At 43.0% G+C, this 24314-nt stretch overlaps 2 protein-coding genes across 5 annotated transcripts in view; both read left to right on the top strand.

The window, feature by feature from the left end:
* Positions 1–9243, top strand: part of SFMBT1 (Scm like with four mbt domains 1) — a 129316-nt gene extending 120073 nt beyond the window's left edge. For all 4 annotated transcript variants that reach the window (XM_043587630.1, XM_043587632.1, XM_043587629.1 and 1 more), the window contains 7 exons: positions 819–958; positions 1624–1733; positions 2460–2635; positions 5966–6144; positions 6328–6573; positions 7566–7694; positions 8572–9243. In XM_043587630.1, coding sequence (XP_043443565.1) covers positions 819–958; positions 1624–1733; positions 2460–2635; positions 5966–6144; positions 6328–6573; positions 7566–7694; positions 8572–8712 — 1121 coding nt within the window. In that variant the 3' untranslated portion in view covers positions 8713–9243. The remainder of the gene's footprint in view (positions 1–818; positions 959–1623; positions 1734–2459; positions 2636–5965; positions 6145–6327; positions 6574–7565; positions 7695–8571) is intronic.
* Positions 9244–16382: 7139 nt separating this feature from the next.
* The window catches only part of LOC122487323 (store-operated calcium entry regulator STIMATE), a 53168-nt gene continuing 45236 nt past the window's right edge, over positions 16383–24314 (top strand). The window contains exon 1 of the mRNA XM_043587626.1: positions 16383–16677. Coding sequence (XP_043443561.1) covers positions 16518–16677 — 160 coding nt within the window. The 5' untranslated portion in view covers positions 16383–16517. The remainder of the gene's footprint in view (positions 16678–24314) is intronic.

Genomic DNA, 24314 nt, shown 5'->3' with positions numbered 1-24314 from the left:
GATCTCTGTGCCAAGACCGCATCCTTAGTTCCGCAGGGAGCGTTGTATGCTTCAGGATCCCGTTAGCAGTGGGCAGTGCTCGCGTGCCCTTTCCCCACCGGTGTCCATCAGCAGGGCTTCTCTCCATTTTATGTGGAGAGGAAGATTCGCTAGTGTCTTTGAGTCTCTCCTGTTTATTAGCGGAATTGACAACCATGATGAGGGAATAAAAAACCATTACATTGAAGTATAGCATTCACACGGAAAAATAGTTGAAGAGAGGGGTCTCTAGGCACACTTAGACCCCACGGTACTTAAAAAACTTAGAGATGTGTTCGTAGTACACTTTCAGCCCTCTGAGGAGTCCCAGACATGGGAGGGTATCCACCTCATGGAAAGAACATTGCCAACATGCTAGTTTGGTGGGTTTTAAGGGGACAAACTATAGTTTTGGAAAAGATTCACTATCACTGTCTAGAACTTTTCCAAAATAGATTATTGAATAGCTGATCATCAAGAATCACCATGGGTTCTTAAAGTCAGTCCTTCACTTCCTTTATTGATAGCCATGTGGGACTCTGGAACAGTGTTGAATTAACCCCGAAGGTAATGTGCAGATAATTCAGGTCGGTGCTTGATCTGGGCAGAGGGATAAGCTCCACGATGGAGCTGTCATAAGGATAAGGCATTTCAAGGCGCACTCAGACAACCCTAAGCTTCAGAATATGTAATGGTGGATAAGCTTGTTCCCCTCCCCCCCCCCCGCCCCAGTAACCCAATTTTGGAAAGACATAGTGGAAAATGACCATTGTAAACATTCATTTCTCTTCACTCCCCAGTTATGATCAATGGAAAATACTGCTGTCCAAAGATATACTTCAACCACCGTTGCTTCTCAGGGCCATATCTGAACAAAGGAAGAATCGCTGAGCTGCCTCAATGTGTAGGACCTGGGAACTGTGTTCTAGTCCTCCGAGAGGTGAGATTCTTGCCTCGGGCTAGAGAACTTGGGGATTTCACAGCAGCCTCAGAGACTCGTGTACACAAGAGTCCGCCCTCCATAAATGTGGCAACTCTGGGGTTATTGGAAGCAGCTCACTCTTTTTATGTATTGTTCCACAAACCAGACACATCATTACTTTTGCTTCCGAGGGAATATCACCTAAGCATTTCTCCACATACAGCAGCAGGTTCACCTCTGCCGGCATAGACAGGTCTTTTGTCAGAGGCCACCTGAGCGCTGTGCAAGGATGAGCAGGGGCATCGTCTGGGAGTCAGAGGCTGTGTGGCGCTCACAGGGACCATGAGACAGCTGCTCGCCGGCTGTACCTCCTGAGCTTCCCAGCCAGCCGCCGCGCACTGCGCACAACAGCTAAAAAGACCGTTGGGATTTTTAGTCCGTGGGATGGCAGGGCAGGGTCTGGGGAGGCCGAGTTTCTGTGTATACCATGACTGGCAAAGGATTTAGAAGCATATGCCAGAGTAGTTTTTAATTCATGGTGCCTATTTCTTCCTGACCATAATAATGTTTTGAAGGTCTAAGAGGGTGTGATCTCCTAAATGACATTCTGGGGGATAGCAAGATTCTAATGGTCTGCTTTTCTCATTCCCAACCCGTATTTCGGCTTTAAAAACGGAGCACAGGTCCTCACTTTACTTATCAATGCAGCCTATAAACCCAGTCGTGTCCTTCGGGAGCTGCAGCTAGACAAAGACTCTGTGTGGCATGGATGTGGGGAGGTCCTAAAAGCCAAGTGAGTAGACTTTTCTGCCCTTTATTCTTATTTGTCTTTAATGGGCCATAGAATTCCTTCTTTCATGAATAATGTTAGAGTAGTTATGTTCCCTCAGACAGTTCTTCGACTGTTTGTGGTGAAGGACCAGGTTTGTTTTCTTTTTTAAGTTTCTATCCTGTTGTAGGCCAGCACTGTTATAAAATACGGTAAAAATGAGGTGTAAGAAATAGGAAATTGAAAGGACATAGAACGCAAAAATAATTTGTTTTAGATTTAAGAGCCATAAAATTACTTTTCCAAATTACTGTGAAAGTTTAAAAACATTTGCTCTTGTTTTCTGACCTGGTCTTGCCATGCATGGATGGGGGACAGTTAGCAGGTCAACCTGGTCCATGACCACACTCTGAGGATCACTGCCCAAGGGTAAAGAAAGACTTCCTAGAAGTCACTTTGCTTTTAGTAGTTAGTGTAGAAGCACCTATGTGAAAACCTTAAACTGAGGAACTAGAAAACAACAGTCTTATTTGCTACTATAAAAATTCAGTGCTTAGCTGTCATAGCTACTTAAGTGATAAATTTGATTTAAGTACAATATGCATAAACTCATATTCAGAATCCTCAGACTATAAAGGGCATAGACTCTTCTGAAAAACAAAGATATTTTTCAGGTCTTTGAATGCACTTGATTTTTTTCTGGGTAATCACTAGCCCAGTAAACTTTGTGTCTGGCATCTTCCACGGCAGATACAAAGGAAAGAGTTACCGGGCTACTGTTGAGGTAGTGAAGACAGCGGACCGGGTGACCGAGTTCTGCCGGCAAACCTGCATCAAACTGGAGTGCTGTCCTAATCTCTTCGGCCCACGGATGGTTCTGGACAAGTGTTCTGAGAACTGCTCTGTGCTTACAAAGACCAAATATAGTGAGTCAGGTTTTTCAAACTTGTTAACTATAACAGCTGGCCATACTTTATATCTTGGAAAGTTTTTATTTTGCAGACCTTCACCTATAGCAGAGGTATGCAAACTGTTTCTGTAAAGGGCCAGATAATGAATATTTTGGGCTGTTGGTCAGATGATCTCTATTGCATATTCTTCTCAGTTTTATTTTTACTTTTTAAAAAACACTTTTAAAGATGGAAAAGCCATTTTTAGCTCGAGGCCATGAACCAGATTTGGCCCACAAGCCCAAGTTTGCTAACTTTCACATACAGTATGTATATAAATTAGCTGTTGCATTGAATAGGATATGTAATTCATTCATACAGTGTGCAAGTATTTATTATGTGTCTACTGTGTGCCACCACTGTTCTAGCACTGAGATTGGGATGCTACAGTAAAGAAAAAGAAAATTCCTGTCCTCATTGAGTTTACATTTTAATGTGGGAGATAGATAATAAACAAGTGAACAAATAGAGATAGGTACCGTGGAGAAAAGCGAAGCAACTTAAGCGAAGTAGGGGTGTGAGGAAGGCTAGGGTGGGTTGCTGTTCACAGATGGCTAGAGAGGTCTTCATGCAAGGTGTCAAGCCAAAGGAAGCAAGAGAGCCAGCTATGTAGACCGCAGGGTGAGAGTGCTCCGGGCAGGGGGCAGCCGGAGCGCGCCTCGCGTCTGCCGGGAGCAGCACAGAAGCTTGGGTGGTTGGGAGGCATCAATAACAGGAGAGGAGGTGGCTGCCGGCCTCACTCAGAACTGTCAAAACAGCACCTGTTCCCTCTCATTGCTTATCTTCTCCCATGTGAAACTGCACCCAAAAAAAAAAAAAAAAAAAAAAGTCATACAAGATGAAATTTCCAATTTGGAGCCTTGTCACGACATTGTTGCCCAAAGACAAAATTCTGATCCTACCCTTCCTTAAATTTTACAAGCCCTGATGTCACTTGGGAGACTTTATACAGAGGAAGATTTTACCTTGTTAAATTTGAAGATTTCTTTTAGGGACCTCTAATCCTGTGCCTCTTAAGCTTTATCATGCATGCAGATTAGCGGAGGATCTTGTTAAAATGAAAGTTCTGATTCATCAGGTCTGTGGGTATTTGGGATCTAAATGTGTCTGCTTTTCCAGCGAGCTCCGAGACACTGTGTTTGATGCTGCTGAGCTGAGGTCATTTAGCATGATGAGCTTGCTAATCAATGTTTGAATCACAAAGTCATATAGGAGCCTAACTTTGTCATTTCTATTTATATTTGTTGGACTAAAAAGCAGGGATTGTCTTCGTTTATTATTGTGTCAAATTCAGCACTAAGTTTAGCATATTGCAGGTATTAGTATCTAAGTGAAATATATCTGTTCTCTAAATACATGTATGTCACTTTGAGCTTATGGAAGATATGTGGATTTTATTATGCTTTTTGTCTAAATTTATTTTTCGTAATGATATAAGCCTAGACTTTGGAGAGAGTATTTATAATTTTTCCCAGTTAGTAATTTGAGTGATACCAAATGGATTTATATACTTTAGAATTCATTTTTTACAAAAAATTACATTCTATTTTGTTACTACTTTAATAGGTAACATATATATTTAAAATTAGAATATATATGGTTCATTTTTGGAATTGTCTTTGTATTCTAAAATTTATATGAAAATGCACAGGATCTAGAATAGCCAAAACAATCCTGAAAAAGAAGAATAAAGTTGGAGAACTTACTCTGACTTCAAGTTTTACCATAAAGGTTTAGTTATCAGTAGTGGGGTATTGATGGGACAGAACAGAGAGCCCACAAATAGACCCAAGTTTATGTGGTTACATGATTTTCAGCAAAGATGAAAAACGTAACAGGGAAGGGAAATTCTCTCAACAAATGGTACTGGTACAATTAGATTTCCAAATTAAAAAAACAAGAACAAAACTCCTTGGCCCCTGCCTCACTGTATATGAAAACTAATTCAAGGTGTATCACAGACCTAATGTAAAAAGCTAAAACTATAAAGTTTCTAGAAGAAAATAAGATCGCCTCAAGATCCTGGGGTAAGGAGAGATTTCTTAGAGAGGATGCACTAACATAAAGGAAGAAATCACCAAAATTAAAAACTTCTCAGAATTCCTCTCCAGAATAGAGCAAATACTCCCACAACTCAGTAGTAAGAGAAGTGTGGCAGCAACAGAAAGCTGGTGGTTGTACGACATTGTGAATAAGCTAAATACCACCAATTGTGCATTTGAACATAGGTTAATTGTATGCGACTTCTACCTCAATTTTTTAAAAATTAAAAAGAAAATGTTCTGAAATTAGATAGTGGTGATTGTCACACAACATACTGAATATACTAAAAATCATTGAATATGTACATTTTAAAATGATGGATTTTATATTGTGAATTATATCTCAATAAAAAAGAAGCAAAAAGAGAAAACCATTCTAAAAATGAATAAAAGGCTTGTATAGGCACTTCACAAAAAAGATACACACATGGCCAATAAGCACATGAAAACATGCCAATACCATTCGTCCAGGGAGATGCAGATCTAATCTATAATGAGAAATTACTGCACATCCACTAGATTGGCTAAAATGAAAAAGATTTGACAGTCCTTCAAGTTGGCAGAGGTGTAGAGCAACTCATACATTGCTGGTTGGGATGTCAAATTATGCAACCCCTTTAGAAAACTGGCAGTTCCATACATCTGTGGTATGGTCCAGCAGTTTTACTCCAGGAAAGTGAAAACATGCCTACCAAAAGCCTGTACAAGAATGTTCATTGCCACATAATAACAGCCAAAACCTGGGAACAGCCAAGATGCCTGTCAACAGGAGAATAGTTAAACTAGTATATTCTATACAATGGAATGCTGTTCATCAATAGAAGAGAATGAACTATTTATACGTACTGCAGCATAGGTGAAACTCAGGAACATTATGCTGAGTGAAAGAAACCTGGTCCCCAAAGTATCTACTGAATGGTTCCATAGATGAGGCAAAACTAATCTATACCAACAGAAATTAGAATACAGTTGTGGTTGCTTCTGGTGAGGGGGACTGATTGGGAAGGGACCCTGGAGACTTCCTAGGTTGATGGAGACATTCTGTATCTTCATAGGGGGAAGGTTAATTCAGGTTTATGCATTTGTTAGTACTAATTATACTGTACATTTAAGATCTGGACAGATGAGATTACTCCACAGGATGGAGTTTAACCTTAATCAAATACACTGTACCTGTTTTCTGCTGTGCTAGTAGAATCTCTTGCAGTGCGAGGTGTACAGAAGTCATGAAGTTGTCTCATTTTTCTTTGTCATTCACATTTAGCACACTATTATGGAAAGAAGAAAAATAAAAGAATTGGAAGGCCACCTGGTGGGCATAGTAACTTAGCATGTGCCCTGAAAAAAGCCAGTAAGAGAAGGAAGAGACGGAAAAATGTTTTTGTCCATAAGAAGAAACGCTCCTCTGCATCTGTTGATAACACCCCAGCGGGCTCGCCCCAGGTATGAGATCTGTGAGGTACCGTCTTGTCTAGAAGCCAAGATTTACCGCTCTGTAGTCCAGACACGGAAGGAACACCTGCAGGCCTCTCTAACTCAGATCCCTGCTCAATAGAAGGTGGTTTTGTGACCTGAGAGCTGGTTTGTCTTGAATTTCAGTGAGACTTTTTTCTCCATTTCCTCTAGGGAAGTGGAGGTGAAGATGAGGATGATCCAGATGAAGGAGATGATGATTCCCTAAGTGAGGGCAGTACATCTGAGCAACAGGATGAGCTACAGGAAGAGTCAGAAACGTCCGAAAAAAAGTCATGCTCTTCCTCTCCCACCCAAAGTGAGATATCTACATCGCTGCCTCCAGACAGACAACGGAGAAAAAGGGAGCTTCGCACTTTTTCATTTTCTGATGATGAGAATAAACCTCCTTCACCAAAGGTACCATTTTTAAAATGCACTGTCATTTTTTTTCTCTCTCTAGACTTGCCCTCTGAGAAATGATTGTCAATGATGTTGTCATTCCATTTATTTCAGTGGCTGCTTATTTTAAGTAAAAAAAAAACCAAAAAAAGTTTCATTGCTAATTTATCTGTAGTAGCCTGTCATTTAGTTTAGGGAAAACTGCCCTTTTTTTTTTTTTTTAAATAATATATATGGTCCTGTAGAAATAAGTTATTTATCCTTTTGATTCTTGTTAAACTATTTTGTTTGGTGTATTTAACATACACATATATGCATATTATATAACATACACACTATAAGAATGGCAGTTAAGTTATTGTTTTAAAACTGGGTTGTAGGTGCACCTGGGTGGTTCAGTGTTTGACTCTTGGTTTCGGCTCAGGTCATGATCTCACAGTTCATGAGTTCAAGCCCTACATTGGGCTACATGCTGACGGTGTGGAGCCTGCTTGGGATATTCATTCTCTCTCTCGCTCTCTCTCTCTCTCTCAATAAATAAATAAATTAATTAATTAAAAATAAATATATTAAAAAACAAAACTGTATTTTAAATGTATTGCATGAACTGAAGCAGTAAATGATTTCTCCTTATGATTTAGTTAAGCCTTCTCTCTTCCCAAGTAGCATCCCATTTGCTTCAGCACCCTACCAGAGACTGAGTTGAAATAAACCAAGGAACAAATGGGAGATTTAAAAACCATTTTTCTCTGTTAAATTGTCCAAATTATTTGTGCTGAAACTTCGAGATAAATTCTTCCCCATTGGTATTTCTTATTATCAAAGACAAATATTTCCTGAATACCTAACGTATATGGACCTTGGCCATCTTTGCTGGGAGAAATCATGCCCTAAAACCACTTTAAATCTTGCCTCAAAGGGTTATGGATTTCTATAGAGAGACTTTTTTTTTTTTTTAGAATAAAATAGCTCTGACATCTTTTGGTTTGCTTTTGTTATGGGGACTGAAGGAAATAAGGATTGAAGTTGCTGAAAGGCTTCATCTGGACAGTAACCCCCTGAAGTGGAGTGTGGCAGATGTTGTTCGGTTCATCAGATCCACCGACTGTGCTCCATTAGCAAGAATATTTCTAGACCAGGTAATTTTAGAGACCTTTGATTTTCATTAATTTGTCTCTTTTGCAAAGGACTATGGATGTAACAGCAATTTATTTACAAGTCGGAAGAAAAATATTTCTATCCAAAAGGAAAGAAATGTATTTCCTCTTTTACGAGTAGTAGAAAGATGATTTTAAAAGGCTATTGAGCTGACTTGTTCCACAGTTGAAGCAGATTATCATTGCATTGCCATTTTTCCTGAGACTTTGTTTCCATCCCCCAAATGTTTAAATGGCTTAAAATCAAGCATGCCATGCTTAATTGTGCTCTTCTTTTCCAAAAGAATGACTTACTTGTTTTTAAAAATAATTAACATCTATAATGTGTTAGAATCTAAAGTGGTGATCAGTTTGGAGGCAAGTTTTCTGAAACGAATAATCTGTGACCTTAAATAAATACTAAATTAAATTTTGTTTGGATAATTGGGGAGATTCCAAACTGAACATGTTTGAAGAGCTCATCAGCCTTTTATGAATGTTACAGAGTAGGAAAATGTTGAAATTTATAATTAATATTTTCTTTCAGTTTTAGAAAGAGTTCTCTAAAGAGATGTTTCTTTGGTACATCTAGTTGCCAGTTACAAAACTAGTTTGTTTATTGAATTTCTGCAGAGCAAAAAGTGTAGAATGGTTTCTTATCCTTGGTAAAAGTTTGTCATTAATTCTGAAGACTCATTAGTATGGAGGACTGTGAGGGGCACTTAGGAGAAACTGTGTGATACTTGTTTAAAGGGGAAAAATTATAAAGGAAAGCACAGGGACTCTGATTTTGACACAAGCCAAAGTGAACAGGGGCTGACTTGATGGAGCTGCCATCCATGTGCACATCATAGATAATTTGTATTTTATGCCTTAACAGGAAATTGATGGGCAGGCCCTATTGCTCCTTACCCTTCCCACTGTTCAAGAATGCATGGACTTAAAATTGGGCCCTGCCATCAAACTCTGCCATCACATAGAGAGGATCAAGTTTGCTTTCTATGAGCAGTTTGCCAACTGAGAAGGACAACCAAAGTGAGCTGTGTCTTTGAAGCACAAATGCAGCGAATCCTTCTCCCCACTCTACAAGTGGCGCTGACACGGTCCTGGGGCTCCGGGCCCTGCAGACGTCGGCTTGCTCTCTTTGCACTTTCAGGGAAGGAGGACCCACACTGAGGAAGCAAACACTGCACAGAAGTGGCTCTCCTGCCAGTGGAAATGTGGGCATCTGTTGGTCAGCAGATTGCAGTTTTAAAAAAAAATAAAGGTTGTGAAGAAAAGACTCCTGTAAGAAGAATAAGCATTTCCAGTGGTGTGGCCTGAAAACAAAGAATAATCTAGGCTGCTGGAAAGCATCCTTATGGTTGTTTTCTTTTTGTTCTGTTCCTTCCCATTGTAGAGTGAACTTTGTTCTCTGCTTTCCCTTTCTTGGAAAGAGAGGACATAGCTTTAAGTCAGCACTGATTTGGGACTGTGCCTAAGGCACATCAGTGCTTCATTGTCATTGTGTTTTTAAGCTTTTTTAAATTAAAACAGTTCATTTTGGGGATGATTACGTGGCTCTAGGGTTTTGAATGTACAGTCACACTTTGATCCATTTTAAAAGCTATTCTTAAGAGTTCCTTTGTTTACTACCTCTGTTGATGATTGAGCTTACAGCCATGTATAAGGTTTTTTGTATGATGCCATTTTTAAGCAACATGAACACTAAATCTATGACAGAACCTGGAGGGGGAAAAAAACACTGCTTAAAACCACATGTGAGCACTTACACAGTTCCTGACCTGATGTGAGAACCCTACTGTCATTGTTCCCTGTCTGGAGCCAGCGTGGGCTCCCGGTTTTAGGTGGTCTCTCAGAGATTGTGGGCATTTCCATTTAGTTGCTCTCTTCCTGTCAGTTCTCAGAGGGACTTCAGTGGCTTTTATTTTATGTTTACCTTTCTCTACAGTTGTCTGTTTCCTTTCTAGAGTCCTCACTTTGGGTAAAAATCAGTAGGTGTTCCTTGGACCTACAGTAAGCCCATCTCCCTTTCTTTCTTGGGGTCTCCAGCAGATAGAGTAGAAGTACAAGAGAAAAAATGTTTCAGGGGGTGATGCAGAGCACGGAGTTTCTGTAAAACTGTGTCCTCATATCCTCAGTGGCTGCACAAAGATTGAGAGGTGGTTAAGGATTCTGGAAACCTCTTTGCCTAGTCACATTTACATGTCTTTTTGGTTAAACCTTTAAATGGCATGTAATCTACAAGCTGAAGGTTCCCACTCAGCAGTTCAACAACTTGGTTTTCTTTTCGGTGTTTCTCTTGGCCCGGCTCAAGTTGACATGAAACTACAGGCGAATTTTCACTTAAGACAGCACTGCTAGCTACTATTAAGTAATGGCATTTGCTGTACCATTCCAGCTGAGACGAATGAGGAAATACACACACGTAGATTGCTTCCTTTAAGTGGTTTGCATTGCTGAATGTTTTGTTTTTTAATTATCCTAGTCACCCACAAATTTATAACCTAATCACTCATCTTTAGGATATAAAAATGTTTTAAATCTACAAAACCGAGTAAATTCTCAACAGCTATACAAATATAAGGTAATACTATTACAGATTTAAACGGACTGTGATACTTCCCTTTTCTTCCTCTCCCCCATCCACACCAGTTTATAGACATTGGCAGACATTCTGTGGTCTGCACCCCTATCTTCATTGGATCATTTATGAACCACCTTAACTCAAGCCTCCAACCAAATCATATATTAAAGCATCCACTCTTTGCTTAGGTTAGCACCATGTAGACCTGGAAAGAAGCTTCATTTAAATAAAAATTAATATGTTGGAACTTACTCAGAGATCCAAGTTTAAAAAATGTAATTAATTCTGTGCCCATGGAAGAGAAACTTATATATATATATATATATATATATATACACACACACACACACACACACACATACACACACACACTAATTGTTATATATATATAACAATTATAGTATATGTATATACTATATATATGTGTGTATATATATATATATATAGTGTGTATATACATATATATATATATATATATATATATATATATATATGTATATACACACACACACACACACACACACACACACTAATTGTTCCCAAGCATCTTATATATATATATACACATATACATATGTATGTATATATATATATAAGATGCTTGGGAACAATTAGTATAAAGTAGATAGAATTGGGGGAGGGAGGTGTACCTTACACAATTAAATTTCTGGAGAGCTCAGCAGTTAAGGCACTAAGGCAAAGGGGGTTCCTTAAAGAAGATCAATGGGAAAAAAATCGACTTAATTAACAATGTTGTTTTATTTAGGGAAATGAGATTTACTTCCTATGAGAGGGAATTTACCAAATTCAACAATGAATATGTTATATTGTCTCTCTTTGCCTTCTCCAGAAACCATAGATGGAAGGGGGCCAAAGCCCCTGGAAAGGTGAAACTCACGGCCCTGAGTAGTCTTGGATCTGGATGTAGTCTGGGCTTAGCCGGCTTGTCTGTCTATACCATGATTATTCAGGCTCAGCTTTGTCTTAGAGAGAAGCTGACTCGAAGTTGGGTTTCCCTTAATGTTTCTTGTGTTCCTCATAGTGAGATATAGTTTCTCAGGCAACCTCATTAAAGAGAATTATATACCCCTGCCCCACTCCCAGATATCAAATGAGAGAGGATAATTGTTTGGGAATTTGGTCCAGGGCTTTTTTTTTTTTTCTAATGTATAAAATTTAGACTCCATTTCCCTTATAAAGCTGCTGGGGCTTGGCTGGACAACATTGACAGTCTGATTCCTGTGATTCTGAAACACAGATTTTAAACCCGATAATAACTCACCATGTTGGGATAAGATGTTTGTATATTGCACATAGGTACATGGTACATGAACTTTGTTTTTTAAAGGTATCAACCTCTTAAATTTATCAGAGGCACATTGTGAGGGGCTGCATTTGTCTGAATTTCACCTTCAGCTGGCCCCACAGCTGCCTGAGGTCAGAAAGTTTTCCATGATCCACTTTTTGATCCTGAATTAACAAGCTTGGAAACAGGTGAATGGACTTATATCAGCCCCCTGGAACTTGAAGTTGACTGACCACTATTAGCCCATGTTAGTGTGTTAGGGAAATCTTTCATTGCACGTGAAGATTTGCTGTAACATTTTGACTATATTTTGTGGGCTTCTGGGAACTGTGCTATTTTCCTTTGTAAACTGCCCTCATCCTTCTCATTTGAAGGAGAGTTGAGGTGTCTAATGCAGGGGATGCATTTAATGGGGCTTTACTTATCTGCCTTTCTTTAGCAATGTAGGTGGCTCTCAGCATCTATGTTGTAGATACATGAGGTCAGGGAAGGATACCTAGCAACCTCTGGAAGAGATGGGCTTCTTGGTAAATGTTTATTGAATTACGATAGAGGCAGATGTGGAAAACCAATTCAGAACTTGGCCTTTATATGCCTCTTCTCCTGGAAGTAAAATTATTCTCACTGTGAGAGAGAGGGCCTTGGACCAAAGCTTCCTGAGGACTTGAATATATTTTACTCACTCTTGTATTAATCCTGTCACTAATGTGGCATCTGAATACAGATTACAAGCTTTAGGAGGCCTTAGGTAGAGTAGGACTCAGAACCATTCCCCTGTCTCAAGCCAAAAAGTAGTTCTAGGGGACACACAGAACATCAGGGAATTGTTAACAGTAGGCAAGAATTATCTAGATGGGAACCTGGGGAAAACTCACAGACACTTATATTTACTTGGCACCTATCACCAAAGACTTGTATTTAAGACACCATTCACTAGTTTGATTGATACCCACAGCAGCTCTGAGAGAGATGTTAGGAGCTTAGTCTCAACAGTGGAAGCATGTACTTGGTTTGAACACTGGTCCTGTATTCTAGGGGTGTGTGTGTGTGTGTGTAAGCATAAGTTCAAGTGTTCTGTGCTATCATTTGGCCTTATGAAAATAAGGGAGAAGAAGAGATTACTAACAAGTGAAGTATAAATCTTAGTGGGAACCAGGGACCCACTTTTAAAATTTGAATGTCTTGGTCCTGGGTCCACTGTAAGTAACCATGTTTTATGGTCATGGTGCTGTCTCAGAAACTGTAGAACAAAGCCTCCTGTGAAACCAAAAAAAAAAAAAAAAGCCCCTTTCATGCAGTTATAATTCTTTCATGACTTTATTCACTTTACAATGTTCTGTTAGTGAATTTTATGATTCTCACCCCTTGTGTGAGAATGTACATACTTTGGAAATTTGAATCTATCCAAGTAAGCCACCTGTGAACTTGGAGTTTTTGCAGAAGAGTTCTAAACTCAAAGCCCAGTGCATGTGGATCTGGTTCCAAGCTTTCCCACTTGGGGTTTCCTCTGTACTTTTTCCAGACTACATAAGTAGCCTTATTTCTGAGGGCAGCCTTCGGGGTAAAGGTATAAAAAAGGTGGTGAGCACTAAATGCACTGGAGGTTTTCTTGCTTCTGGTGTTTCAGAACTCTTGGATTTTTCACAAGAACCAGCAAAACTAGGAGAGGGGGGAATGGAGAAATAGGCCTAAAACTCCCTCCCTACTTAACGTCTTTTCTGACTTAACACACTGTTTGGGTCTGGTCTGTCCTGGTGCTATGGCCTATCACAAAGGACGGTTTTAAAAGGAAAACAATCTACAGCCTTGCCGGACAAGTCCTCAACACCAGCAGTCAAGTGTGGACCCTGAGCCATGGGAGGCAAGGGTCTCTGACTATTTTTGGGGACAAAGGATGATATTGACCAGTGAAATGATGCCACCATTGCCGATGGTGCCTGTTCTCACAGTGTGTGGAAGCTCAGTCCTGAGGTTTCTATGTGGTTTAGTCAACCTAACTGCGTGCTTAGTTTGGCCAAATGGTGGTGGGCAAATAGTGCTTGAAGAAAGACGAGGACAGGCTTTAGGGGTAAAATCAAGTCACAAAGCAGATGACTAAAGGGCCCCTACAAAGTTGAGACAGAATTAAAACTGGACAGTTCCTTATCTCCTTTTGCAAGAAGGCTCTAAGGAAGTGTAGTTCGAATGTTTCTTTTGAGATTTTAAAGTGCTCATTTCTTTTCCTCTTCCCTTCTTCCTTTCTTTTTTTGGTTGAATATTCTCTAAAGACAATCAGAGGCCTGCCAGGGTGGGACTTCTGGCTGGTTCCAGCCCTCTCCTTAGGCCTCTTTCTAATACTAACTTGTTGGAACTGATGCACTTTGTTTATTGTATGCTACCCCCTTTTTTTTTTTAAGCTGCTTGTTTGGAACAAAACAAAATGCATATTGCATTGTATCCTTCCTGCTTGCTGTTTTTCTCTTAATTTTAAAAGTTATGAGTTGAGGATAAAGTATAATTAAGGAGAAATATGCACAAGAATACCTATTAAAATAATTCCCATCAAGTTTGATGGGTATAACTTCAAGGGATTAAAAAATAACTATTTTGGATTAATATTTTGCGTGGGGTTTTTTTTTTGTAATTAAGAGTGTATATAAACTTGTGGCATATTATGGCAGTTTTAAGTGGTTGTAAGAACATTAATACAGGTCTTAAGCTATGTTTAACTTCATTTGACAGCAAAGAAGACATCTTGGCCAGAGTAAATCCTTCAAAACTCTTTCCAGTGGGGCCTCAGAATCATCTCTGGAAGGAGGAGAAAGTTCCTTTCTACTTTAATAAACTGAGCCTTTCCAGAATTCTCCCCCCTTCTCCTGCTGTCTGACCTTTACCCTCTGGACTTAGGGACTTTTTAATTGCAGGTCAGGAAAGGTAGGAAGAGCAGAATTTCCCCACAGCGACCTTGCTCCTGGCGTTGGGGAATCTGCCCCTGATCTCGGAAGAATGCTTCTTGTTTGTCTACATTTGTCTTGGTACAGCAGCAACGGGCCTTAAGGATCCCTCCACACCTGGAAGGACAGAGCAGTGCTTTGTCAAAAACGTCATTCTCCAGCTCTTATGTGCAACTTCCCTTAGGCTGCCTGTATCTTCAAGCAATTAACAGTCTCCTTATACTCAGCCCACAATCTCTTCTGCTTTAAGTACACATCCTCTTGTTTGATTCCCTCTGAACATGGACTGTAACTGTTGAGCATCCCCGTAAGAGACCTTCTTAGATTTAAAGGCAGTAATGCAATTTTCCCTTACCTATTTATTTTCTTAACCTGATTTTCTGTATTTTCCCATGGTCAATACTTGTGGAGAGTTTTAAATTTTATAAATTAAAATTCGGTTTAATTTAAAAAAAAGTGTTGCCATGTTCTGTGTGCCAGGCGCTATGTTGGATATAAGGGTGAATAATGTAAACCAGTTCCCGCCCTCCGGGAACTCACACTCAGCTGTGTGAGAGACACATGTAAAACCATCTGATTAGCAGTATGAAAAGCTCTAGTGGAGCAGTATACACAAGGTAGTATGGAAGCCCACCGGAGAGGGAGGTCAGGCAGGCCTTAAGCACGAGGAGTAGTTCATTCAGCAGAAAAGGGAACAGTAGTACACACAGCTGAAATGCCGTTTAAGACCCAGAGCTATGAAGTGCATTGTAAGAGAAGGGCTCTAAAGAGCCAACAGCATTTCTGTTCTCTGGATAATCAGGTTAGTATTCCTGTTAGCCACGAAAGCTTTTGTGTGGCATTTAGCCCTTTTATATAATTGGAATTCGTTGGTGGCTATCTTTTAAGGGTAAGTTTCCCTAGGTGGAGTATCTATTGTTCCACAAATACAGCCCAGTGTCTATTGGAATAATATGTGTACATGGTCATTAAGCAAATGCAGCAGGAAGGCTGGGGACTTGAAGGAATCAACAAGAGGTGTATGGAGAAAAGGCAGAGGTGTTGGGAGGATAGATGGGACAATAGAGACTAGAGGCCCTAATAGAGGTAGAGAGCTCCTTCCAAGGAGTCAAGGGGTTAAGGTGGGAGTAAACGTGCATGTGAGGAGGGAGGCATTAGAGACTCTGAGAGTTACCAACAACTTGGCTTTATGAAGCACGTTCAAAATGGACCTGATGGGGGTATGTTGACCTATTTTCAGTATAAACCTTGTATATTTCTAAACGACCACATCTGGATTGAAATAACCATTTACATTATGCTCAGGGAAGAAAAAAAAAAGTCGACTCAGGCGGATTGATCAATCTAAGATAAGCTCTTGGCCGCAATATTCGTACTAACAAGGAAAATAGAAGAACGTCGAACGTCTGTACTGGAAGGAATATTACTGTGTGCAGAGTCTTGGATTGTTTGCCTCACTGCTCCTTCAGAATAATCTAGGCCGCTTGCTGAAAATGCAGATTATTCTGCTCGGTCTCAGAGCTACTGAATCGGAAACAGGGTGGAATCCAGGAGTGTTTTTAGTAAATTCTGCAAGCTACGATGGCTTAATCTTGGAAAGGAAAAGAATTTAGTCGCAGACGATCCCTGCTCCTGCCTTGCCGACCTGGAGCTCAGGGTCAGGGGACTCGCTCCCTCCAGTCCGTGCTGCCCGGCTCACCTGGTCCGCTCTACCTGTGGCCCGGACGCACGACCCCGCCCCCACGCCTGGCCGGAGCCCCGCCCGTGGTGGGAGAGAGCCGGAGCGGCCGAGGCCCGCCCCCACGCCCGGCCGAGCCAATCGGGCGCTGCGATCTCAGACGTCGGGTTACGCGCGGCGGCGAGTGGGCCGCGGGGCGGAGGTACCGGCTCCTGTCTCGGACTCCCGGCCCGGGGCTCGGCGGTGCGGCCCCCGCACGCAGCGAGGCCGGCCGGGCTGGCGGGCTGGCCGCGGCACCCCGCGCCTTTCCGCCAAGCCCGCCATGCAGGGCCCCGCCGGGAACGCGAGCCGCGGGCTGCCGGGCGGGCCACCGTCCACCGTCGCGTCCGGTGCGGGCCGCTGCGAGAGCGGCGCACTCATGCACAGTTTCGGCATCTTCCTGCAGGGGCTGCTCGGCGTCGTGGCCTTCAGCACGTTGATGCGTGAGTCCCGGACCCCCACCCTCCTGAGGCCCTGTAAGACCACCGCAGGCCCTGCCCAGCCTCGGGGACCCTCCCGCCTCCAGAGTTAAGGCCTGGGGTGCCTTCTGCCCGCGAGCCCGGGCTGGGCATTCCCAAACTAGAGCAGGCTCTGGCCCCGACCCAAGGTCCTGAGTCTCTCGCCTTATCGCTGCAGCCTCTAGCCAGGGTTCACCCCACCTCTTTTTCAACAGCTTGCTCATGCCTCTCTTCCGAGATACCTGCCTAAAACTAAAACTAGCTCCCTGCCCCCCTCCCCCCATTCCCGCTACCTTGTTACCGTGACTTAAGGCTACTCCACTTTCCAGCCTGGGGCCGTGAACCCCCAGTTGGAACAGTCCTTTGTGCCCCCCTTTTAGAGTCTCTTCCTAGCCTCCCCTTCTCACTTTTAACCTGCATCTCTAAATCCCTAGTCTGATGCTGGGCTTTTTCCTGCTCTTTCACATCCCAAAGCTTTGCTATCTCCAGTTCGCTTTTAAATCCTGTTACTTTGCAATGTCTGGATTGTAAGGCCATGCATTGCGTCCCCAGTACTACTCCCTCCTGCCCCCTCGCCCTCACCTTTCCCCCCAGCTTTTTTTTCTGTTTTGGTTGGAGCAGGACCCACTCGGACTGCCTTCTTCCCCACATCTCCTCTTTCCCCTCCTTCCTGAATAGGTCCGCCTGTTCCGTCCCTGTCCCAAGCTTTCCTAATTAAGTTGCTTCTCAGGCCTCCCCTGGTGGTTCCCTTTCCCAGCGCAGTTCTGTTATTTGTATTTCAACTTTTCTTCCTTTCCATGAGACTTGGGACAACCAAGTGGTTTGCTGAATGGAGGAGGAGGTTCAGAGGGGCTGGGGAGGTCTCAGAATCCCTGTGCTAAGTCCCCGTTGGTTCTTCCTTGAGGGTTTGCTGATGGAGGAGAAAACCCCAGATGGCCCTTCTGGAGAACTAGAAGTTCCACCCTGTTGTCCTGTGTGCTGTGTGTCATGGGTTTGTATTGTTTTCTTGGCGCACATCCTTACCTTTATTACAGTAACAGGAGGCTTTGGTTGGCTGTAGGCCTAGGAGTGCCCCTGTGATTGCATTTTGGGGCAGGAAGGGTTATAACTATCTGTACAGAGGCATTAATTCCAAAATGACTGGTTCTCAAAACTTCCCCACTGTGCTCACATGGGCAGAGTGGGAAGTTTCTGCAGAGAGTGTGCTCCTTAGCGTTAGGGAGGGGTCCTGCAGCTGTGTGCATCTTATAGCGTGGAGTTGCTAGATTTAGAGTTTTGCTTGTTATAACTAACACAGGGTTTATTTGAGTGAATTATCCCAGGCTCCAGGTAACCCCGAAGAGGCTTTTCTTGGATGCCATTTTCTTCTGGTTGTCTGGCCTTGATAAATCTTATAACCAGTGCCCGACTGTATATGTTTGCCACTTTTTCTTTCCTTTTTAGTCTCTACTTGTCTTGCTATTTTCCCTGTTGAACAAATACCGACTTGTTCCCCCAGGAATAATTTGTGATGACTTAGCCCAAATCAGCTGCTGACTTGGGTGCATGAACTGTATGTGTGTGTTTTCGAGACATTGTGTGCGGATCTCCACTCCCCTCCTACTTCTGTCTCCTCCAGCTGGCCCTCCTTTCTCTCTGAAGGAACTACAGGCTTACTTTGCATTGTGTTCCCTGACCTAAGATTTCCTAGCGTAGCTCTGGCTGTTTCCGTGGATTTGATTAATGCCGATGGCCCGACTTATTCCTGAGGGCTTGATATTTGTGGTTGAGAGAATGAAATGTGATTATGACAGGCAGAGTCGCCCACTGCTGAGAAGTGTGCCAGGTTGCCTGTGTTCAGAGTGACGGCACTGGCCCTGAAGCCTTCAGGGACACACTCGCTTTGCTTAATCTTCGGTGCGAGCACGTGTGCAAACCCCACTGCGGTTGGCGCTTTCTGTATGCAAAGACCGGACGACAGCGTGGCCTTTTGCTCAGCGTAAGGCTAGACGTGGAGGGAGCGTGTGGAAATGGGCACTGGGTCCTGGGACTGTGATGAGGAGGAGGGTCGGGGAGAAGAGGTAGAAGGGCGAGGACTGTGTCTGCCCTTGCTTATCTCCTAGACTTGTTGGTTCTGTCCAGAGAAGTGTGGGGCTTTTCCCTCTGGGAAAAGGGAGGGGGTCTCTCAGGGAAGTCTGTGAGCAGTTTGGCTTTGGGGGGCTCTGTCTTCCCAGACACGGCGTCGGTTCCCCAGTCCAGCAGAGCTGCTGGCTAGAGTGCCAGGCTCCCGTGACAGGAGCGTCCACCTTGCAGCCCTTGCGGGAGGTCTTGGTGTGTGAAGATGAGGCCACTCCATCCTTCATCATCAATTCTACCGTTTATTTTGTTGAGCATATTTTAAATTCTTTTTTTTTTTTTAAGTTTATTTGAGAGAGTGTACAAGCGAGCTCACGAGTAGGGGATGGGCAGAGACAGAAAGAGAGAGAATCCCAAGCAGGCTCCTGTCAGCGTGGAGCCCAATATTGGGCTCGAACCCACAAACCATGAGAACATGACCTGAGCCAAAACCAAGAGTCTGATGCTTAACCGACTGAGCCACCCAGGCGCCCCATTGTCAAGCATATTTTAAATAGCAGTCATCTCTCCTGAGCAGTTTAACAGTCCCTACCCTCTTTGGGGTCACAGTCTTTCCCTCCTGAGAGCTTTTGTCCCCCTGTGCCATGGGCTTACTTCCTCTCTTCTCTGACAGTTCCCCAGCTCTGTGGGCAGGTACTGTCCCATTTTCCTGTCAGACCAGCTCTGTGCCATCAGCTGCACCCCCTTCTCTGCCAGACAGGCCGAGGGACTTTTCACCACTTCACATCCCTGATTTCAGTGGATCCTTAGACCACTGTCTTTGTTTCTTTTTCTACCCAGAGTATCACTTTTAGTCTCCATTTACAGGTTGTTGTTTTTTACTTGGAGGGTTTTGTCCTGGAGGATGTCTTCTGATATATATATACAATCAAAATCCTCCCCTGAGGGGCGCCTGGGTGGCGCAGTCGGTTAAGCATCCGACTTCAGCCAGGTCACGATCTCGCGGTCCGTGAGTTCGAGCCCCGCGTCGGGCTCTGGGCTGATGGCTCGGAGCCTGGAGCCTGTTTCCGATTCTGTGTCTCCCTCTCTCTCTGCCCCTCCCCCGTTCATGCTCTGTCTCTCTCTGTCCCAAAAATAAATAAACGTTGAAAAAAAAAATTTATAAAAAATCCTCCCCTGAGATGTTAATATATATATTAATGATAATGTTATTATATATAACAATGTATAATATATATAACATATTATAGCATAATATATAATATGTTATAACATAATATACAATATAGATTAATTTATTATAATTATTGCTACATAATATTATATTAATAATTAATAACATTATTATAGTATATATTAATGTCTCAGGGGAGGATTTTGATCCCCACAAGGATCTCCCATCGCAGTGCTTACCTCTGTTGTGGGGGTTTTTAGATGGTCTCAGCCCAGGTGGATGAGAGTTGGAGTGCCAAGTGATGCCTGGAGTCTTTCTTCAAGCTACATAAACACACTGACTATTATGGGCCAGCCTCCACAGACATGTTTCAGTGTCAGCGACACCTTGCTAAGTAGTGAGCTTTCCAGAGGCTCCACGTAAGCTACCCTTTGTATGTGAGGAAAGCTGAACACATCAGAGGCAAGCTTATTAAGGGACTTCCCGCTCTGGTTCTCTGGGACATCACTGAGAAGCCTTGGTGTCTGAGTAGAAAAAAATGCTTTAAATGAGGGACTTGTTGGGGGGCGGGAGAGGGGAAAATGGGTGATGGGCATTGAGGAGGGCACTTGTTGGGATGAGCACTGGGTGTTACATGTAAGCGATGAATCACGGGAATCTACCCCCGAAACCAAGAGCACGCTGTACACACTGTATGTTAGCCAACTTGACAATAAATTATATTAAAAAAAAAAAAATAAGTCAAAAAATAAATAAATGAGGGACTTGTCATGACCTGCCTGCTGAGCAGTTCCTCATGTTTTGGTGGCTTTAACTCCAGTCTGTGGCTCAATGAAGTCACTCAGCCCAGAGTCCCAGCAGAGCTGAGCAGTCCTGGAAACTCAGCACACTGTTCCACTGCAGGGCAGCGGCCCAGCTGCCAGCCAAAGGTCAGCGTTGACCAGTGTGTGTGTTGGCATTTGGGAGTGTTTACTCCCAGGACGTGTGATGCAAAGCAAACGCAAGCCTCTTTCGCCGTGCACAGTTGAAGTTCTGGGCCAAAGTATAGACAGAGTTGGTTTTTAACACAACAAGCATTTTGAAAGCTTGGATAAATCTACCTGTGCCTATTTTCGTGTTACAGATGTGGGGACTAGCCAGCTGGGTGAGGGTGGCCGTGTTTTACAAAAATACTGCTGGCATTGAGAAATGATAGTGTTCCTGAGATCCAAAGTAACATCACAAACCAGTCTGCCCAGCCTTGAAATCTTAATCTTATACAAGAGTCCCTGGTGTTTTCTCACGTGGTGAACAGCCTCCTTATGTGTTCTGTACACACAGACCTGCTGGGACCACCCCTTCCTGGAATCACCTCTGCCTACCCTATTCCAATTTTTATCATTCAAAACGTCAAACATGCAGCAAAGATGAAAAATAACACAGTGATAATACACTATCTGCCCTCTGCCTAGTTCAGAAATTGTTCATGTTTTGCCACATCTGTTTTCTCTCTTTGTACTTTTTTTTTCTTTTTTTTTTTTTTGGCCAAGCCATTTGAAGCTGAGTTGTAGCCAGGATCATACTTTACCCCGAAAAATTTCAGTTGAGTCTCCTGAGAATAAGGACAGTCTTCTACATAATCACAGTTTCACGATCATGTGTAAGAAAATGGATAACTCCACAATATCATCTAACATCCAGTCCATGTTCACACTACCCCACACATCACAAATCTCCCATAGCTGGAGTTTTTAAAACCTGTAAGCCAGTCAAGGTCCACACATAGCATTTGGTTGTGTTTTGAAGTCACTTTTACAGTAGAAAAATCTCCCCCTAAACACACACGCACGCGCGCACACACACACACACACACACACACACACACACTTACACACTCACACACTGTTTTTTTGTTGTTATTTGTTTTTAATGGCCTTGCCTTTCTTTTTAATGTTTATTTATTTTTGAAGGAGAGACAGAGCACAAGTGGGGGAGGGGCAGAAAGAGAGGGGGAGACACAATCCAGAGCAGGCTCCAGGCTCCGAGCTGTCAGCACAGAGCCCGACGTGGACTTGAACCCACGAACTGCGAGATCATGATCTGAGCTGAAGTCGGACACTCAACCAACTAAGCCACCCAGGCGCCCCTTCTCTCTCTCTTTTTTTTTTTTTTAATTTTAACAGTACAGGCCAGTCGTCATGTGCAGTGTACCATGTTCTGGAGTTGTCTGGGTGTTTCCTTGTGGTGTTTGAGCTGTTTCACTGACCCCTGTGTTTCCTGAGTTTTTCTGGAGGAGGTTTTCCATTAAGGTAACCTTTTTTACAGCAAGAACACTCTGTAGGCAGTGCTGTGTGCTTCATACTACATTGCACCAGGAAGCGTGTAACATCAGGCAGTCTTGCTATTAGTAATAATAAGGCTGACTACTTGGTGGAGGGGTGAGGTTTCCTGATCTCTCCCTTGAAAAGGTACATTTTCCCCTTCACAATGAATAAATTATCTCTCTGGTGGTGGTAATACTTTGAGATCGCATGAATGTCCTATTCTGCAGTAACTTTTCACTCCGTGGTCATCTGGTAAGGTAATGAAACACAGTGATGGCTGAACTGGATCTCAGGAGAGAAGGCACCTGTCTCTGGGCCTGGCACCCAGCACACTCAGTAAATGTCCGTTTCCTTCCTGCCTCCCGAGTGCCAGCCAAAGCTAAGGAAGAACTTCCCTTTTTCTTTCCCAGGCTGGTATTGTGCCCACAGGGGAAAGGAGGACGGCTGACATTAGTGTGGTAGCCGGTTAGGAGTCTTTATTTTTAGAAAGTTTTCAAGGTTTCTAAATGCTGATTTATCTGGTATAGCATGGATCCATAATGGTGATCTACTCCTTTATTTATAGTAAAACTTAATTAATTTGGAGCCAAATTGGGGCAAGAGGGCAAGAGTTGTCTGAATTAGAGGCCAGTCTGAGTTGTAGAATAAGTTAAGGAAATGCATTTTTTTTAGCCTTTTAAATATATGTTTGTCAAGCGTTACCCTGTGGGGGCCTATCAAGCCTCTATTGCTTTAATGATCTGTTTATTTTATTTTTTTTTTTTTTAATTTTCTAATGTTTATTTTTGAGAGAGAAAGAGAGACAGAGCATGAGCAGGGAAGGGGCAGCGAGAGAGGGAGACACAGAATCTGAAGCAGGCTCCAGGCTCCGAGCTGTCAGCACAGAGCCCGATGCGGGGCTTGAACTCGCAAACCACGAGATCATGACCTGAGCCGAAGTCGGATGCTTAACCGACTGAGCTACCCAGGCGCCCCTTTAATGATCTGTTTAAAATCCTTTGCAGTTAGTATAATATTTGCATGAAGATGAAGTCCCTTTGAAGGAATTTTAGAGGTGGTTAAAAATAGTGGGATCCCTGGCTCTGGAACCAGTCTGACCTGGCTTCCACATCTGCTTCTGCCACACTGTGCCCTTGAGCAACCTATGTATATTTCCCAAAGGTTCTGTTTGCTCCCCAGTAAGAGGGGAATAATAATTTTTCTGGGACTGTGGGGATTAGAAAGAATGTCTGTAAGGAAGCTGGATCAGTATCAGGCACTTGTAAGGGGCAGGGAGCGAAGTCATCCTCATTGTTAGTACAGTATTTGCACTCATGAGTCCCATTGAAGAACATTTCACAGGTGCTTGAGTAACTTGCTTTCTGAATTGGGTTAAACATTTCCCTTGCTGTCTTGTTTGCACAACATCTTTACCTTCAGCCCTCTTTTCATAGACTGCACAATGGTAGAAAACTTGATTAGCATGTACCCGAAGCAGGTGGCTATAGTACAGGTAATGCTCTCCTTTCGTCACCTAACCCTACCCTGTGTTTTCACCTGCAGAGTCTCATGTGGGCCTGGAGAGGGCAGTGGGTAGAATGGGGCAGCCTGGTTACAGGTGATTAACCTGTATCCGAGTTCCTGGCCTTACACGCCCCAGGGCCTGTGATGGCAGGTGGGGGGCGCCGGCAGCTAGAGCCGGTGTCTTCCTTGTGGCTTGCTCTGCACTGAGTCTCCACTGTGCTGGCTCTTGTGCCCAGCACTTCATGGACCTCCCAGGCACCCTGGAAGGAATGGGGACAGCAAGCAAGGTCCTGGTTAGTAGCTGTAGAGCTGAAATGTAAACCAGATCCATCAGACTCCAAACCCCCTTAGCCGCTTCCTCTACTCCAGCCTGACTTCTTGCCTCTCTTTCCACACAGGCGCGCCCTCTGATTACCCTATACCCTGGCTACTTTGCCTCATTTTTTCCTGTTTAAACAACTCTGATTTTCTTTCTTTATGATTCTTTTTTTTGTGTCCAAAGTGTTATCTGGAACTTCAGGCTGTTTTATGGCTATTGATAGCGTGAAAATATACGTTTGAAATTTCTTAACCAATCATTTTGTGCA

The sequence above is a fragment of the Prionailurus bengalensis genome, chromosome A2, assembly GCF_016509475.1.
Source record: "Prionailurus bengalensis isolate Pbe53 chromosome A2, Fcat_Pben_1.1_paternal_pri, whole genome shotgun sequence".
Lineage (NCBI taxonomy): Eukaryota > Metazoa > Chordata > Mammalia > Carnivora > Felidae > Prionailurus > Prionailurus bengalensis.
The sequence above is the reverse complement of the archived record's forward strand: the minus strand, read 5'-3'. Positions and strand labels throughout refer to the sequence as shown.